This window comes from Rhipicephalus microplus, chromosome 3 (assembly GCF_043290135.1).
Source record: "Rhipicephalus microplus isolate Deutch F79 chromosome 3, USDA_Rmic, whole genome shotgun sequence".
In the NCBI taxonomy this organism is placed as follows: Eukaryota; Metazoa; Arthropoda; class Arachnida; order Ixodida; family Ixodidae; genus Rhipicephalus; species Rhipicephalus microplus.
In genome coordinates this window covers 6429015-6448101 of record NC_134702.1, presented here as the reverse complement: position 1 = coordinate 6448101, position 19087 = coordinate 6429015, and the positions used below count along the sequence as shown (strand labels likewise).

At 44.9% G+C, this 19087-nt stretch overlaps 1 protein-coding gene across 4 annotated transcripts in view; it reads right to left on the bottom strand.

Moving 5' to 3' along the window:
- Positions 1–19087, bottom strand: part of Rbp6 (RNA-binding protein 6) — a 361701-nt gene that overhangs the window by 38578 nt on the left and 304036 nt on the right. For 2 of the 4 annotated variants that reach the window (XM_037433721.2, XM_037433724.2), the window contains 4 exons: positions 18829–18898; positions 16147–16179; positions 9642–9713; positions 284–441 (listed from right to left, as the gene is read on the bottom strand). In XM_037433721.2, the coding sequence (XP_037289618.1) occupies positions 380–441; positions 9642–9713; positions 16147–16179; positions 18829–18898 (237 nt within the window). In that variant the 3' untranslated portion in view covers positions 284–379. Of the gene's footprint in view, positions 1–283; positions 442–9641; positions 9714–16146; positions 16180–18828; positions 18899–19087 lie in introns of those variants that run through there. The other 2 variants (XM_037433718.2, XM_037433719.2) reach the window with 1 other exon arrangement.

Genomic DNA, 19087 nt, shown 5'->3' with positions numbered 1-19087 from the left:
GACTAAACAATAGCTACAACACCTTTCAGATCACCTGCCACACCTGCTATGCCTAGGTTTGCGGCACAAATACGTAACACCGACGCCGGAGAGAGGTGGTAAGGTGCGGAGAGGCGACAGCAATGTTTTTCTCAAAGGAGGCAATGCTTGCGACAGCCGACTGAGGGGTTTGGCGACAACGGCGTTGCTTGTTCAAGTGGTGGCGCCTCTCCGCACTTTCTAAGAACGCCTCGCGCACACTCGTGAGTCAAGAAAACACAACAAAAACAAGACAGTGAAACAGTTCATTGTCAATTCTGTTTCTTTATGTGCCCAAAAATAATAAAAAATATTCTTCCTTCCCGACAAGTCTGTGAACGCGCGTCGCCGAGAACGTGTCTTAAGGCAACCGAATGACCGAGTAAAAAACATCGGGCGTCCCCAGCGCTTCGGCCAAGGAAACTGAAATGAAGAGAAAAAAAAATAAACCTTTCTCTTTGCATTATATTATGGTTTGCATTCTGCTTTAAACGAATACTGAAAGCATCATGTACCCTTTATTCGAAACATTACAACCGTTTTGCCACTGTCAAAACATTTTTCACGCCCTCCCACGCAACCATTTACGTGCGGCTTTTGTGCATCAACATTTCGAAAAGAAAATCGCAGTTTTCGTCGAGCTATGTCATGGCGTATTTTTGGCTGTCTTTCTATTTTCTGCTGAGAAAGACAAACTGGTCTGCTAAATATATCTTAATTGCGTTGTTCGCGATGTGTAAACGTCTCGCTAGGTTTTAGAAATTTATTTTCAGAGGGATTTTTACAAAGTGAGGCTTAACAGCATAAGCATGAATAAAATAAAGAGGTTTGTTGATAAGCAGACAAGAGCTTAGCACGTTGACAAAACATTCCCGCCTCGAGGAATATCGGATAGCGAGCTCACATGCACTTTTATCTATTCCTTCGGTCAGCGATCGTTATCTGATCAAACAACAAAAAGACGCACAAGTATCTGCTATCGAGCGAGATTCTTATCCTTTCCTTCTCAGCGCCAACTCATTAACTGGCTTCTTACGAATCAGTTTTCTAGATGCGATGTCACCTATATGGCTGTTTCCCAGCCTGATCCTTGCCTACTTTGGAAATAAAGTCATTCATCTGTAAAGTGTACCGTTATTTGACCGTTACTTTACACATTGCTGATTCCACGTCTCCATAAAAGCTTTCAGTGAAATGGTCATCAAGGCTCGATGTAGGCGCGTAGGCATGTACCAATTACCTTTTACCTGTTAATAAGTTCAATAACGACACTCGCCACCATTTAATTATTACTTAACTATTACTTTATGCTGCCAGCAAATAATTATGGATAGGAAACCTCTGTTCTCTTCCGTCAACTCAAGCGACAGGTAAGCTAGAAAAATGATTAATTATGATTTTAGTGTGCCTGCACGTCATTTTTGTAGAAATATAGGTTTCTTACCAGAGTTACGCTCTGAAATTCCAGCCAACAATTTAATAGAAACCATTAGCGTTGATGCAGTTTTTCCTTGAAGCTGTAGTATTAGTATAGAATTGTCACAATACCAGTGCTGCTTAATGTAGTGAAATAAGGCTTAAGTTGTCGAGTTTCGAAGAGAACACGAGTAGCCTATACTGCGTGCTATGCATGCGAAACGGCGTCACAGCACCCTCCCGACGCCTCTGGATATTGAGAGTCTTGCAGATGCTATTATTAGAATTATTGCTATTATTATTGTTGTGCAGTTTCAGAGGTACGTGTACTTTAAAAAAGAAAAGGGAGGTCTCACTCCTAATCTCACGACATTGAGACCTCCTTCTGTATATCGCATGTACATCGAATGAATGATACTTGACTCTCCCTCTTTTTCTTCGCAATCAGGTAAAGAACAATAAGGCATAAAGCGGTGACAGAATTTTCTGCCGGGGTTTCCACTGGTGGCTGCATCGGGCCTAATTGGCTATTTTTGGAGACCGTCGGGCGATTAAATTTTCAGGTTGGTCTGCTCTTTGGCTACTTTGAAAAGTTATTGAAGCGTATTTACTAGCCATTTGTTAGTTCGTAAAATGGCAAACAAGCGTTAATAGTGCACATTGCTTCCCAGCTTTTCTGTCGCGTTGGTCAATGCTCGCGCGTTCTCCCAGCGAGGCCACGACGGGCGATGGCCGTCTCTTTCCTTGCGCACTCGACATGCTCGTCTCCTACACGGCTGGAATGTTCCTTTGCCGAGTGATCATCAGGACCTACTGTGAGGTTTCACATGAAAGCCGATTCAAGATTTAGCGCTCCTACTGAGTCGCTGGCTGCAATGTAAAAAAAAAAAATACTCTAGCGGCAGCTCTGTGTTTCACATAATCTACACGTCGGCACAATGACCTTATAATTTATCTATTCGCATCCAGCCTGTCATTTGAAGAGCTAGCAAAGACTGAAAGAAGCGTTTTTTTTTTCATTTCACATTTGTGCTTAATAAAAATTATAGAATTACTTGATCAATATTAAGAATTCTATTCGTAATTTTTATAGCTACTCCGTTATTCATTATTTCGGCTGCAATTTTGTCACAAAGATCACACTGCTTAACTACTTCTCGCAACTTTCAGCTTCAGTTCTGGCTTTTTTTTTAATCTAGCCAAAGCCAACCATGGCTGTGCAGATAAATATCATTTGTGCAATTTTCAGCATTTCGCCAGCGACACATAAAGTATATGCAACTTGCTGATGTCATTGCGTATATCCTCAAAAAGTGGTAGCAGGATTGTTAGGCTTTTTTTTTTCACGGCAAGAACAATTTACTATCCGTACACGTTTGTGGCTTGGCGACGTTCTAGGGTATTCAAGCATACTGGCACGAACGAAGACGCTCACTTGCGAAGGGTTCGCACAGAAGGGACACACTTCTGCCGCACTTGTACTTGCCAAATAACGCAAATTAAGGATCTGCTGGAGGCCCTTTTACTCGGCGCTGAGGCGGCGTCATCGCGAAAGTCGACGCTTGCACCACTCTACATAACACCCAACAGCACTTCGGCTAAGTGCTGGCGATTCCTAATTACTTCTAGCTTCCAAAAAAAAAAAAAGAAGGGAGAGGGGGCAAGATGATACCGCGGATGGAACAAAAGCTTTAGTGCTGCGCCTTCATCGTCTTTTCATCCAAAATGTAGCCATGCGTAAAGCGCGGTAATGGAGCCATCGCGAAGCGAAAGTGCGTGTCCTTTTTTTTTCCCCTCTAAAGGACGCGTACGTCTTTGGAAAGGAAGCGTAAAATGCGGGCGCGAAACATATTCGGTTTTGGGAGGAAGTCTAAGCAAGAAAGCGTCGCACGTAAGCTCGTCCAAGTGATCGCGATTCTTTCTGCCCGCATCTAGTGAATCAGTCGCGTCTAAGTTACGTCATCGGCAGCAAAGAATCTACACCTAAAAAAAAGCCGCACACGCGGTCTTTCGGAGCCGCATTTAAAATCCTCTTATATTATCGACATTTCCTTCACGTGACGCCGAGTTCTCGGTGCTAATTCAAAAGCACACCGAATGAAACGCGGGACATCTAAAATTCCCCGGTGTTTTCAAGCGGCGTCTCTTCAGAGTGTGAAGATATGTCGGATGACGCCAATGAACTCGTTCGAGAGATCGCCAGAATATGGCCGTAATGATTGTTCTGCAAAATTTAGCAGCTAATTAAAAAAAAATCGCGCTAATCGTGCTAAGTCAGAAAGAAGAGTGAAGCTGCAGCAGCGGCCTTCCTAGTTTCTTTCTATTTTTCTCTTTCGTTCTCTTTCTTCATGTTTCTCGCTTTCCTTTGTATCTACCTATCTCTGTGCATTGCTTCCCTTTGTTCTTTACTTCCTCTTTCCTTGCATAATTGTTCTCTATCTTCTTCTCCTTATGTCTCTGTGTGTCTTGATACCCTTTCCGTCGCTTTTTCTCTCTCTCTGTTTTTTTTTTCAGGTGTTCGTTTTCAGATAACGCTCAAAGCTGGTGCACCCGGCAGTGGGGCTTGCCAAATTACTGTGGCACACGCCCGCCCGGGGTTTTTATTCGCCTTGGACAGATTAGGTCAGGTTGAAACAGCCCCACCGTCCGAAAATTGCGTCTCTCCGAGCATCTGCCGGTGATTACGTATGCTGTCGTTATAGCAATCTCCAAACAAAGTGTAGTTATGTTACCAGCAGTGCACATTATTCAACGCAAATCTGGAACAAATCATTATTATAGAAACACTAAAGCTGGCTTTCATGTTACCTCAACTGCGGGATACGCAGCAGAGTGACTTCTGCATCAACGATGTTTTCATTATGGCAGCAAAAAAACATGGAAGTCGGTCGTTGTAAACCCACAGAGTTCCTGACAGATTGCCTTTACCTATGCGCGGAAAAGCTGTTGCAGTGGCTTTAGTGAGCATAGCGAAGCCGCCAACACAAAAAACAAACGGAGCCAATCTAGAGTGATGCTCGAACAGTGCTCCACGCTCATGCATGCCATACTTTCATGAAATGACACCTTCTAATATTTTTTCCATCGTGTAGAATACTATCAGCCTTAATAAAGTAAAAAAGTGCAAAAAATTCCTGAGCTAAAGAAGGTACGGCGTTTTTCTTTTTTGTCACTCGTTGAGCACTAGTAAAGAAAAGCTGGAAATATTTGCCTTACGGGCTGGTCTTTATTTATTAAACAGCTTTCGGTCATAAAATAGTAATGTGGGCATATGAACATCAAGCCTTTCTTATCCTCGTGTAGTTACAGGGCTTCCCGAGTGTAATTGACCCAGCTCATGGTTCAAACACGCTTGACTCCAAGTCTTGTTTTCCTGCTCTCAACTTTATCCAGTCTTGCGAATGTTCAACCCGATTCCACACTTTCCTGGTTCCATATTTTCTTGTTATTCATTGCCTGCGCAGGCGATTTAGAAAGTGAATGCAGCCTTTTAAACCTCTTCGAAAATGTTTGCATTCTATCAAATAAAATTGTGCACGGATATCGGTGATTATGCGAGTCGGTTAGTGTTGCATTGCATGCAGCAGGCAGTCTTGTGAAAAACAGCCAAAAATTGTTTGACTTGGCAACGTAATCGTCAGCCACACAGCAATTGGCTCAACTTGTAGGCCACGATTTATAAGATTACTGACACTTTTTGTATAAAGGAAACATAACGTGCCCGAGATCTTTGAAAAACAGAAATTCATCATTCTGCCGTCACATGAATTGGTGAGTACTCGTCTCCTTGCGACTAGAATATACGAATTGTCCGTGCGTCAAGAGCGATGCCCTCTTTTGCGACAGTAGTTTTCCGGCGTGTGAAAAAGCAGTTGAAATTTTTTTTGTGATGATGAGCATCAATTTAACTGATATGATTATCTTACGGGACACTTGTTTGACAAAACTGGTACCAAAAACGGCCCTTTCAGAAACCACAAGCCTACCGGGTAATTTACGATTCGCTCAATAAACGCGAGCTCTCAGTCACCAGTGGCCTTCTCGTGCAACGCCATACTCTTTAGATACTCGAGCCACAGAGCGCTTTCTGAAGCCGCCGATTCGGTAGTCTATCGAGCCAACGGAGCACCCTGCAGCTCTATAGAAGCCCTGCTGATGGATTATAAGGCAGTTCTGCGCTGGTGGTGCCGAGCCACAAGTAAGTACGGAGCTGTTCAGCCTTCTTTGTCCACTCCTTTGTGTCTTTCTTTCTTCTTTTCCCCGTTTTTTTCTCGCCCATTATTTCCATTCTTTCTCCCTCGCTCTTTATCTTTCTTGCTCTTTCCTCTCTTCCTTCTCATTTCGCTTCCTCTCCTTTCCACGTGCTTTCAAAGCACCCCAAACTTAAGATCGAAACAGAATGAAGCCTCCTCCCTGTGTTGCGGTTTGGGTTAGTTGGTAAGACATGACGATAGCGCGAGAACAGAACGACGTCTCCTTCTCGTCCATTCGTCGTCGTTCTGTTCTCGCGCTATCGACTCCTCCCTGGCTTCGAACACGGCTATTCGCGCTTTTGCCTGCGTTACGCCGAGGGACCACGAAAGTGATCCGCACTTCCAAGCGCGACGTGCCCACAGTGTGCTGATGTTCATAAAAAAAAAAAAAATCTAATTAAACTGTGTATGCTCCAAAAATGATACATGCGAGTTTCATCGTTGATTTATTAAAGAATTCTCGCCATTTCAAATATGCGAATTAGATATACTCGCCGCAACGGCGTCGCGTGCTTGTGTTGTCCATTGTATGTGGCAGCCACATAGAGCAGCGAAAACGTCAAGTTGGGGGAATTAGCGGGAAGTTGCGGAGGCTGGCCACACTGTCCGACACACGCTTCGCTCTGGCGTCGATTGCCTTACCTGACAAAGAGCTCAATTACCCGAGCTTACAGAGTATTTGTCGCTTCGCTGTTCTCGTAACTTGCTTTTTTTTAACAAAAAAACTAATTTGCTTGGGTATGCGGCGTGGCTATTTAAGCGTGGTTTTGCACAATGAATGTTTGAGTTGAAAGTCAACATTCTCCCAGAGCAGTTCATTTCCTTCCGTCTCTCGTTTTTTTTTCTTCTTGTGCGCTGTTCATTACTGTATATGCGATAACGTAGCCGCAGTTTCGCTGCTCAACAACGGAAAAAATTAACGTATATGTGTATATAAACAGATAAACAATTCATCAAAATGTTTGATCAACAATAACAGATATATACGCGCTTTTAAGGTAATTCACGTTACCTTTTAGTGGGATCAAAACTAAAATACGCGGCGCCAAACAGTTTTCACGAGAAATGCCTGACCCACTTCCGTAACGCAGCCATGCAACTTTACGAGTAGACAAGGTTGTGGTGTTTAGAAAGCCATCGACTGAATAGTGTTTTTGAAAGCGCCCGCGTCTCACTAGTATAAACCCCTGACACTGCAAGGTTAACTAATGGGCACTGTCCTGGTCTACGCACATATGTTATTTTCATCAGCTAGTGCCTGTCAGTGGATGCTAAGGAAGAAGGGTGCTGAAAAGCGCAACAATTCGACAACGCGACAGACCATACCAAAACAGCCGGATGTGATATATGCGTCCAGAAACCATTGCGCACATTTTTGACGCTGGACACTGAACCACAGAGGATATCAAACAGCGGCTGGCCTCCGTGCGCAACATTTTGTACTTTCAAGTGAACCTAGCCAAATGTTCGAAAGAAAGACCCTCGCAAACGTGCTCTGCTAGGACATTGCCCATTTGGCGGACCAACAACCTTTGCCCCGGAGCAGTCAACACGAGCTTGAAAGTATACATGGGATGCACTGACAGATGGAGTGTTTGTATCGCGAACGAGCCATCATATCTCGTCTTATCTGACAGCTGCCGTGGTCCTGGTGAAGCAACGAAAGTACCTTGTCATGATCCCGTCGAACTGACGCAAACATTTTCAACAGTAAAGAAGCATTCCGGAATTTTTTCATCCACGTTTGCTGCAGTCGATGGGTTGACTTTTGTTTGGTCAATTAAACCTTCCAGCGGTCATGCGAAGAGCCAGCGCAGACGTAACACCACTTGGGCGGTACGGCAGGCTGTTCTACGACGTACCAGGGTGAAACCGGCAGTTAGTTTTCTTTTATACCCAGCTGTGTCTCGTTTCAAACAAGCGAACAGCATCGAGAACGTAATTACTATTTAGAGGGCTTTAGAGCTTACGGCTCACTGATGCGGCTGTATCTCGCTATAGTATACTTCAAAGCGTTCAAGAGCAGTAAGCTACAGTAGACTAGCACAATAAACACCGCTACAACACTGCCATATTTATGTATCAGAAAAATGTCGTCTCAATAAGCTTTGACCCTTTCCGGCCCATTGATCAATCCCCAATTTTGTAGATCAGACAGCAAGTACCTGTTCATTGTAAAGCATTGCACTTCTTCAAGCAGTCATGTCTAACTTATGCTCTTCATAAGATATCAACCTGGTACACAAAACAAAGAAAGTTTACGTGCGAACGAAGGAATTGCAGAAGCAGTTCTCGTATCTTCTCCGAGGCAGCTTTTTGCAGCGTGCAGAGAGAAGGTATTCATTTTAGTTTTACATCAAAAACATACATTTTAACTGTTGGGTGTTATGCTATCTTATTTAAATATTTTAAAGAATAAACTAAGTGAAACTTGCAGAAGTAGAATGAAAAAGTTTTTATTAATAGAATTTGGACATTAGTTCCTCTTCATATAAAAATGTGAGCAAACATCCTCAATTTTCGCTTATGTTATGATCATGCCCATCTTGAAACGTAAACACCAGTTGCTTGCGTGGAGAATAATTTCGACCGGAAAGGATTTAGTCCATTAAAAGAACGCCATTTGATGCAAATATGTTGCGAAAATTCCTTTCAGTGCAGGCTATTGATAAAATATCTGGGACTTTACGTCGCAATGTCAGATGATTACAAGAGGCCGTAGAGGAAGGCTCCGGAAATTTTGACCATCTGGTGTTCTTTAACGTGAACTGACATCGCACAGGGCCTCGACCGAAATGCGAGAGTCGCGGCCGGATTGAAGCCGCCACTTTCGCATCAGCAGCCGAGCACCTTGCCACTGATCTATCAAGGCGGACTTCCAGAGTAGGCTATGAAGATCCTCTGGCTGCATCTACGGACTTCAAGTAGCGTTCCAAAGGAAGTTTCTACACAAGTTTGTACCCCCTCCGTACATTGGCTCCCATTCGTAAACGCCTTGGTGAAAACGGCTGAGCCACAATTTGGGGAACATGTGAAAGCAGCCGGTCAAAACGGCGACGAAAAGCATTGGCCGACAAATCATTTAGGTAGGTTTTGTGACAGCCAAACTTTACGTCGGCCAAAGAGATAATACGAAAGACCGCCAATTAATACAGAATTTGCAACGCTTTCGTTCACGTTGGCCAGTGCCTTGGTGACCGGCGGGCTGTTGAGCGGCCCCTGTAACGTTTACACTAGCAACGGCTTTTGTGAGACGTGGTGTAACATTTCAAGGCTCCCGAAACAAAAATCAGCTCACAGCCTCTTTGCGCGACACAAGGCGGCCGTCGTCCCACGTCGTCCGTGTGTCAGTCAGTCGGGGTGGCTTCGGGGGACGAGCAGTTACAGGGTGGCCACCGTTTGCGCAACACACCGCTTGTTATAGCAGGGAAGAAGGGTGGCCGGGTCGAGCAGACGAAGACCAGAAGCAGGCAGCACTTGGGGCACGCACGTCACACACACACACGTCACCAAGGTCTTTCAAAGCTCGCGCTCACCGCAAGTACGGTGTTCCACTAATCTTACTTTTCAGGAACAAAATGCGTACGGCGAAAAATCCGGGGAACACTAAAGCCGAATGGGGGAAAAAAGCTTCACCTATTTCAAGTGTTAGTGGATGAAAGCAAACAGGAGCGTTTCAGACATGCATTTGGACGTGTGCATAGCTAACCTCCGGTTAGTCACTGCGGGCACCGCCGCACATTGCTTGAGGGCGAGCTTCGTGGCATTGCCTGACGTCACAAAAGCTCAGAATATTGTCCGCAAAATCCAGTGCCAGATTGAAATGCAACGACGCGACCACATCGAGACACCATTCGAGGCTCTAAATGAGCTGCATGGAATGCAGGTTGTAGAGGTTCAAGGGATCCAAGGGCGGGCAGGGCAGGCAGAGATGTTGCATGTTAAGGTTCATACCTGCGAAGGGGTAGCCAAATCCAGGATAGCCGGGGTAGCCTCCACGGCCGTACCCGTAGGCTGGGAAGCCAGCTGCCATTCCCACAGGAGCGTGTAAAGAGAAAACCAGATTATGAAGGGTTCTCCGCTGCTTCGTAAAACTGCATATTGGCGCGCTCTTCCGGCAGGGTGCACTACACTCCAATAAAAAGTGGACACTTTCTTAAAACACTCAGTTAGCTCAACGAAACGCCGTCCAAGAAGCGATAGAGGCGGAATTTCTGGCGAAACTAAAGAAACAAGCACACTTTTATTCCATTTACCTCATGCAGAGATTCGTACTCAATCACGATTTATTAATTTAATGGCGACGCTTTTGCAAGACACGAAAGCTTTTTCATACTTCCTAAATTCTACAGACGGCTCTAAGACGCAAGATATACACAATTGCTACTCAAAGAAATGATTGGGAAATATTTAGCTGAGAGAAAAACGCTCATCTATATGTGTACCCACCTTTGAAGTGCCAGAGAGTAATCTGGCGTGCGTATTACAAGGCAGCCTCGTCCCAGATGAGAGCACCGTGATAGGACAAAAGAAGCAAACGCTAGCTATTCTCTAACAACGGCTGCAGAAGAGATCCTGTTCTTCCTTTTTGCAGGCGACACACAGCACGACATGAACAACGGGGGACTAACAGCAATCTAAGCTTGGTGCAAGAAACCGAAGACATGCGATGCAATAACATAGGCAAGCGCACTCTCCCATACGGAGTTGTGGATTGCGATAATATCGGCGTTATTTAATAAGGGCCAGCCAAATTATCTACAGACCAGTGCTATAAGTCACGCTCTAAAGGACACGCACAGAAATTGCATGCTTAACTATGTCGTTTCGAAAATAAGTCATTCACCCTCGAGCGGAAGTAACGACAAGCAAAAAAATACGGTAGTTCAACATATAACTACCTATGAGGCTAGAAAGACACTATATGGGACGCGAAAGCGCTACTGTTGCTGAAAGAATAACAGGCGATCTGATTAAAGACTGAGGAGCACTTATTAGAAAGAAGCTTGTATACACTTGACCCGGTGCGTCAAAACAACCTATTGTAAGAAAGTTAGCGCAACTTTGTAGTTACACAAACCCTTATACATTCACTCACTTATTCACACGACGATGAAAACATTCTATTATTCAAATTCAAAGAAAACGGGAATGGTCCCTATTCCAGGCAACCTCCGGCAACCTCTGCGACAGCCCAGGCCGAGAAACACACAACGACACACAGCGCTCACTACCAACAACAGTTCCAGTAAACTGAGAAAATGCCGGATTGCGCTAATACACAAAAAGGAGACACGAAATACTTCCAGGCTCATCAGCTTACTTTTGATGACACAGAAATTATTTACAACAATAAACTAGAAATATATGAGAGAAACCTGACTTGAACCAGCATAGGTAGTGAGGCGGTTTTGCAAAGAACTACTCTTCGATGGATCATATTTATATGAGCAGTGATGAAATGTAGGACACCCTTTATTTAGCCCTCGTTGACTTCGCAAAATCATTCGACTAAGAAAAGATCCCCGCAGTCTTGAAATCACCAACGACAAGCAGTACCTAAAACTTATGCCAATGTCTTAGCCTACATCTAGAAAGACCCCTCGACTGCTTTACTTCTTTCCGAAAATGCGCCAAAACTACGTTAAAAAGGGGTCAGACAAGCATGTACAATATTGTCAACGTTGTCCCTTGCCTGCTCAGACGACGTATTTAAACAGCTAGACTGGAAGAAACAGCAATCAAACATAACAAAGCATGTGTCAGCAACCTTTCATTGGTGGAACACGCGGGCTCTACTGTATCGATAGCAACCAATTGCAAAAAAATAAAAGAATTAAAGCGAGCGAGTGTTAAAGTAGGTCTACAAGTGAACACGATGAAGACAAATATAATGTTAAATATATTGCCTAGTGAAAGAGAGAGTTCACGATTGAATACTATACACTGTAGTGTATACGAGAACATGTACACTTAGGACAACTGCTAACAGGAGAGCTAAATAACGAAAAAGATATTCACCTTGAATAGGAAAGGGCTAGAGCGCAATTCGGAAGGTATTCCTAAATAATGTCAGCAAATCTGCCAATGCTGGTAAAGTAAAAATGTATATCATCACTGCATACTGCCAGTTGTGGCGGAAAAGTGGCGGTTAACAAAGCAAATATATACAAAAGTTGAGAACTACACAGCCTGCCATGAAAAGTAAAAAAACTCAGAGTAACGATAAGAGATTGGAGGACGTCATAATGGGTCAGGGACCGATTCCCGACCCGTTACGCAGGCAGAGAGATCTCCCAGGTGACACCAACCGAAAGAAATGGACCTGGCTACGTAATGCACACAGTAGACAACCGACGAGCAGTAATAGCAACAGGCTGGTTACGAATGGATGGGACCGAGGAAGGTAGGAAGTTAGATCGAGTGACTAATTTAAGTATTTTGCAGAGATTAGCTGGCACATTATGGAGTAAACTGGATATCCCTGGGGTAGGCCTTCATCCTGCATTAAGCTAACACAAGCTGAGATTGGTGACGACGATGGCAGTGATGTACGGGTTACAAAGAGGTGACATAGCACGAAACATCACTCTGCGCATCGTGAGCGAGACAGACGTGATAACTTTTGCCCAAAACTCAGGGCATAAGCATAAGCTTACTTCTATTATTCTAGACAAGTAGCGTTTCTTCCGAGATAAATTAAGTTTTGTTTTGAACGCCCGACAATTCGCCTCATGTAAGATTGCAAAACGTGCCTCGGGTTTCTTGCAGCCGCTAAGGACTACCATACCGATGCAACTGTTTCCCCAAGCCTATACAACTCTACAGCACACCATTTGGTTTGCAGCTGCACTTGATTACAAAGGTGTGGTTACAAAAACCATACGCTACGCGAGGGGGGCATGCCGGTGGCAACTCATTCAGGGCTGCGTCGAGCTTCCCAAGAACAGTACGCTCGCTGCAAGGACAGCGTCGATCATTACACTGGCGTAGTTTGTCCGACGGAAGCTCAAGGCAGATACAGTCACTTAATCACAATCTCGTGCAGATAACCACTGATAATGTCTTGATAACAGGGGCAGAAATAGCCGTGACGAATGCGACACAACTACGCTATCATGCACACGAGCAGCTTGGAGAGAGAAATTCACAAATTCAATGCGCGCACAACGGACGTCTTCTCACTGGGTGGCCTATTACTGCAAGCACGCACTAGTTGCTTAACTATAGAACCACTGCCGTTCCTACGGTTTCTAGAAGTCGTGCTAGAGGGCCATGCAGTTACTCCGTGCTCACCCGATTTGGGGCCCTGCCAAACATGACATTGCATTCTTGTTTGGGTAGCGCTGGTGAGGACGAGATGAACTTGGGCAGAACGTGTGTTTTCCAGATTTGAGACGGAGGCTATCCGATTAGAGCGCGCAGATATCGCCACCCGACCACCAGCCAATCAACTCAGCGGGTAAACGTTATCTTGTTCGCTACCAGGGAACGATAAAGACCCCACCACTAAGGCCATTTCCCGCGGCTGAACGTCTTCCATCCTGCTACTCTCAGCTTCACCAGTAAAAAAAAACAAGAACAAATGACTGAGATTCGTGAAAGACGTGGCGCTGCCTAAAGCTCATTTCGATGTTCTCGTATGCTGCGACGGAAAACCTGATTTTTTTTTTTTGCCGCTTAAGCAAGCACGCATGACTCAGACAAGCATGCGTCGTGTATATATAACGGCTCATCATGCCTGGTCAGAGTCTAGCTCACAGTTCTAGTGACTCGTCACGTTGTCAAGGGCCGATGAATTGGAGACGCCCCCAATGTGTCTTGCATAACGCTATGTATAGTCCACAAGTGGTCGTCGGCCTGTTTGCGTTGTCAACATTTACAGGAGCCACTAAGGTACGTGCATTCTCATGGCACGAGGCCATACCCCACGCTTAGTTCCAGCAGAAATCGAAAGTGGATGCAAGCTGATCTCTCTCGTGGCTGCACACGTTGCTGGAAGGATTTTCTTTGCCAGCGTAACAATATCGCGCACTTTCGACATGGTTTCGGTCTTCGTCTGCACTCTCTCGACTTCAGACAATGGTGCTTTGCCGACTGTGGCTTGGTGTCGCTTTCACCAAAGATTTCTCTCTCCGAACCGGCATGGAAGATTGTGCTTCTTGCAATCGTTGCAGCAGCGATGGAACGATAGAGCTCGTTCTCTGTCACCGCTCTTACTATAGCGTGCAAAGACAGCTTCTGCGTTAGCCCGCCTTGACGACAGACCCTTTTCGGATCAGTCAGTGCTCGAAAGCCGACATTATCTGTCTTTGCACAGAAGATCAGTGAAGACCTTATTGAAATTTTTGCTTGGTAGTGGCCTATTGAATAGGCAATAGACCCCCGCTCTCTTTTTCCTTTTTCGCGCGTCTATTTTGCTCTTCGCTTTCTCTCTCATCTTTCTTCCCCATTCACGTTTCCCTTAGTGCAGGGTAGCAAACCGGATGCCCCAATTTCGGTTAACCACCCTGCCTTTCCCTGATTGTATTATATATCTTTCTCTTCTACGTGACTCTGGCTATTATTATTATTTTTTATCCATTAGGCGCATTGCCGAGGGAGTCCGCTCAACGAAAGCAACGAGAGCAATCGGAGACATCGGGTGCACTGGTGACCGGTCCTTAGCTCAACTGTTCTGCACCGCTATCGTGAGCCGGTGAGTTCGAAAAAACGAGCCCTAACTCATATAGTATAGTGACGGACATTGGTATAGCCTCTCAAACAAAGCTGCTCAAAGAGTCGTAATGATCACACTCTCATGAGGACATGAAGCTCCTAGGGTACTTCGATTGATACATTTGACACTGAGCTCTCAAGATGTCAAATCAATCAGCAACACCACCTGCACAGTTTGTTCCGCTACCTTCGGATAGAGGCCACTCCGCTTTGCCGGTTATGGCTAGGATTCTGCCGGCTCATTCCCATATAGCATTGCAACTACTGGCGAGGGTAGTAGCGAGAAGCCTGTGCTCGCAACAATGTGCCGAGAATCACTCTGGCTCACCCTGCACCGACCATTCTGGAAGCACCACCGCGGAAGAAGGCAGCGAATTCAATTTCTTCAAGACTTGCACGGGTGATTACAGACTGCCAGAGATGACGCGCAAGGCTATGTGGAATGTTTTGTTCTCTTTTGCTTCAACCTTGTAACTCCCTCATGTCTTTGTTAGATAGAACACCAGTTATCTTTCTCCCTCTCCCCCAAACGAGGAGTGCAGTTGCCTCGGCTGTTCGAAACCATTGCAAGTTCTGAGCAACGCATGCGTGGATGGTTGCGTAGGTTTGATTTGACGAGGTTATAATCATAATGGAATAGTTTTACATTGTAGTGCTCTGTTGCCTTTACATTCGAACGTTGTCGAAATTCTGCCGAGTGTCCTAAATGAGAGAAGCTAGTGAGTCATGATGCCACTGAGGGTTCACGAGTACGGTAGTAGTTGCAAGGCGCTTCACTTAGACGGTGTTCGTTAAATTATTGCAGTACGCCGACAAGTCAGCGGTCATCGCAGCGTCCTTGGAAAACTATCAAGGAATGTAGTCGGGGCCACGTGGTACTTGACAAGTCTGAGAGTATAACATATAAGCATGCTTCCGTTAGGTTTCTCCACAGCAAGGACAAAACGCCGTGTCAAGCAGAAATCTGCCACTCTCATTATGGCTCAACGTTCCGGCTTTTTTCGCAGATGTTGCTGGGACCGTGTGACGTTTTTCAACACTGTGGCCCTGTCCAGGTTTCTAAGCGTGACGATGAATGCATGAGGTAAGAAAGAAAATGATTCAACAGACGTCTGGAATCTGTTTTGATGATAGGAGCACAGTCGTCACGTAAAAGTCAGTTAGAAACCGATGAGAATTATGTTGGTGCGATTGTAAAAATCCTGAAAAGCTGCCCTACCGAAATATTTAAAAATTATTTACATAAAACCGCAACGGAATTCATATGTTCTTGATGTGGAAACAATTATAGTTGCACTAGTCAGTATGTATGTTTAAAGCCTTGTTTCTGTAGAAAATGCAAAATTTTTAAAACTAGGTAAACTAAAACATGCGTGTTTGTATTACAGGTGCGAATTCCGTGTAAGAACAGCTGCAACGGTGAGGCGCGGTGATGCGCGAGCTTGAGATTTTCTCGAATTTTCGAACAGCAAAGAGCTCCCAAAATTTTGAATGCTTCACTGGAAACGCACCTTTTCTACGTTGAGCATCCGCCTTAAGGCATACGGAGCGTTTTTTCCTACACGAGGCTTTGCAACAATTCTGTATTGAATTTAAAGCAATTATGTTCATTCGTCCTGCTTTGTATTGTTGCAGGAAGTTCAGAAAAAGTGCTCATGTAAGAGTTACTTCGTGTCCCCCAAAAAAGCAGTTCTGCGACCTTTTCAGAAGACTAATGACACATTATACTTGGCTAGCTTACCGTCAGTAAGGGCACCCAAGGGCCACACCAGTTCTGAAATAGAAGAAAGCACCCAGGAAGTTTTCAGATATTAATAGCACGAAAATAAAAGAATCCTTCATTTGTGCTCTTTTTATACGAGCAGTGCATTTGTACCGACTCACGCATACTTAAATATTTTGAATTAAGTTATTAACAACAACACAAGGAGATGAGAAGAGGCATGCGCTAAATTTCAAGTGAAATTACTCTAGGAATTCCACACACCAAAGTCTAAACAAGCAACGTTTTGGCAATTCTGCTTAGTTTTCGTCCCGCTAAAGTTGTTCAGCTCTTATATATATGACTGGTACATTTTCAACAATAAATTCTTATGCACCACGCTGACATTTTTCTGCCTTATTCAAGAGGGTGGTAAGTTGGGAGAGGGTCACGTGTTTACCGGCTCACCCGCCAAGTCACCTGGCGATGAAAACAACAAGAAAAATATCACAAGAATGATACAGATTGTAAACAAAGTAGAAATGCGTTCAGGAAGGGAGGCGTATACTGGATTTCTGGGCAATTTCTGTTGTCACGAATAATGATTCCAAAAGCAGAGACAGGAGAACAGCATTGTTTTTCGGGAGCTGTTCAACATTGGCAACTGGTGGTCAATGTGAAGGCGCATAAACAATTCAATATCACCCGAAATGTTAAAGCATGAAGCAACTTGGAAGAAGGGGGTGTGTGAGAACCCCCTCAACATCCCCCTCGTTGCTGCCCTGCACGAAAAGATGGACACTTTGTTGTGAACTCCTCAGGACAAATTGCGCCGGCCATTTCTTCATTTGCTCGTGGCAGTTATGCTTTGTAGCGACACAATAAGGCTGCAGCAGCAGGCAGACATACTGACGAGCCAACGTCCGTTTAGCTTTATCTAAGATTTGCCCTCTTGTTAGCTAAATTCGACAGCGCGTTCTCTCCCGCTTTGTGCAAATGCTTTTTCGCCGGTGAAATTTCGCCCATTTCTCGGAATTCTCGGAAGCAGTATCAAACGCATCGCTCGGTCCGTGGTTGACAATATCCAAGGTTAATGTGATTATTTGGTGGCGCTAACGAGACGGCGACAATAATCGCAAGGAGCGTTTCCAATATGGCCGCCGGAGCTTATTGATGCCTCGCTCCGTCATCTCCTCGAACAGAGGCAAGCGGGAGAGCGGGGGAAAAATGGATCCATTAGGGTTACACACTTTCTTTTGTGCCGGCCGCTTTATCGCGCCTCTCCCGATTTTCCCGGGAGAAGCGAAGCCGCCTCTTTCAGGGGGATCATTATTAATGTCTCCGCTGTCATGTTCAGCTTTCTCGGTGCCGCGCTTTTTCTGTGTGCCCACCGTTGGGCCGGGTCCAGGGGGAACGGCGTTTCTCTCGGATGATACTTTTAATCCCGGCGTTATTTACAGCCCTCCCGCTCTGCTTTTTGTCTGAAACCTCTGACTAGATGAAGTCGATTGCTTTCTTTTTTTTTTTGTTTTCGAGCATTTGTATTCTGGGCGAGTCTCTCTCGAAAATACAGCTTCTATTCTTTTCTTTTCCTTTTTTTTTACAGGCAGTGCCCAAGAGAACTCGCTCACGGTGCTTCGCAAAGCAGCTGTGTTCAGAAAAATAAAAATGCTGGCCGAGTCGGTCTCCTGCCGTTTTCTGGTCTCCTTCTTTTCGCAAGACAGTCGCCAGCTACCGGGCCGTTCGATTTAAAAGCATTCGAACAATGAGGCTCGCGACATAGCACAAGTTCTGGTCCAAAAAACTACGCAGACGTAATTTTCATCGAAGAGATTCGGCATCTTTTAAGTTTGTTATTTATATTTAGTTGTATCTATAAATTGATTGAAAAATTACACCTCGAATACGCATCTCGCGTCTCGGTTCGTCAGATGGAATGCTACTTTTCGTTGCAGCAGCCGTTCAGGCGATAATTATTTTACACCGGAGTTGTACATGGCACGCCTGCTCAATTTTGCGGCGTCCATTCACGGGCAGGAAAGCAACGCGACCTTTTTCGATGACGTCACACAATGACGTCATCGCGCGACGCGGCAGACTCCTAAATTACGCGGCGTCACAATGTGACTCTGTCAAATGAAGTAGTCCATCGGTCAAACGCGGGTGGTAACGAAGTCGGGCGCAACACTCTTTGCAGGTGTTTCGCCACGTCACTCGTGTCCAGGCGCTGCGTTGGCGCATACGAGCACGGTGCGGCCGCCCACTGAGAGAAGAAGACGAGAGCGGAGGCTGTGCTTCGCATTGTGTGCACCGAGCTTCTTTGTTTACGATCGTTTACTTTAGAAGTCAACAACTGGCATACATGCACTCTTCACCGACAGCCACAATGTCAGTGTCCAACCCTTTAATATTTTTTTTTTGCATTCTGCTACAGAACGACATGCACTGACGCAGGCAGGGTGGTTATTATGAAAGAAAACATATACGTTTTGTTACTTCGCACACATACAAGCTCAGGAGCCCGGACGCCTTTTTGTAAGATTAGAAAGATACATCGCACAGTAGAACCATCATGAGCATAAAAATGAAGCGCTATATGAATATTACGAATATGTAGTTTGAATGCGAAAGCTCATTTCGTAAAAGCACACACTAAGTAGGCTCAGCTTAACATTCTATCAGACTAATAATATCAAAGAAAACAAAGACATAGTGACTCACCGGCACCTCTTCCCCGTGTAACATTGTTCGGCATCATGACTTCTTTGGGCTGCGCCTTTTTGCATTCCACCTGCAGGGGGAAATGACAAAGACACCGAAAACCGCTAAGAAGGAATAAAACATCCGATGTTCCTTGAATAAATGCTTATGAAATTATTACATATCTGCAAACTGTCTTTTTTTTTATTTAAGCGCCGGCCATTCCTCTTCTTATTCATGACATCGCGTTGTAGTTGTGACAGTGAAGAAGACTGCATTA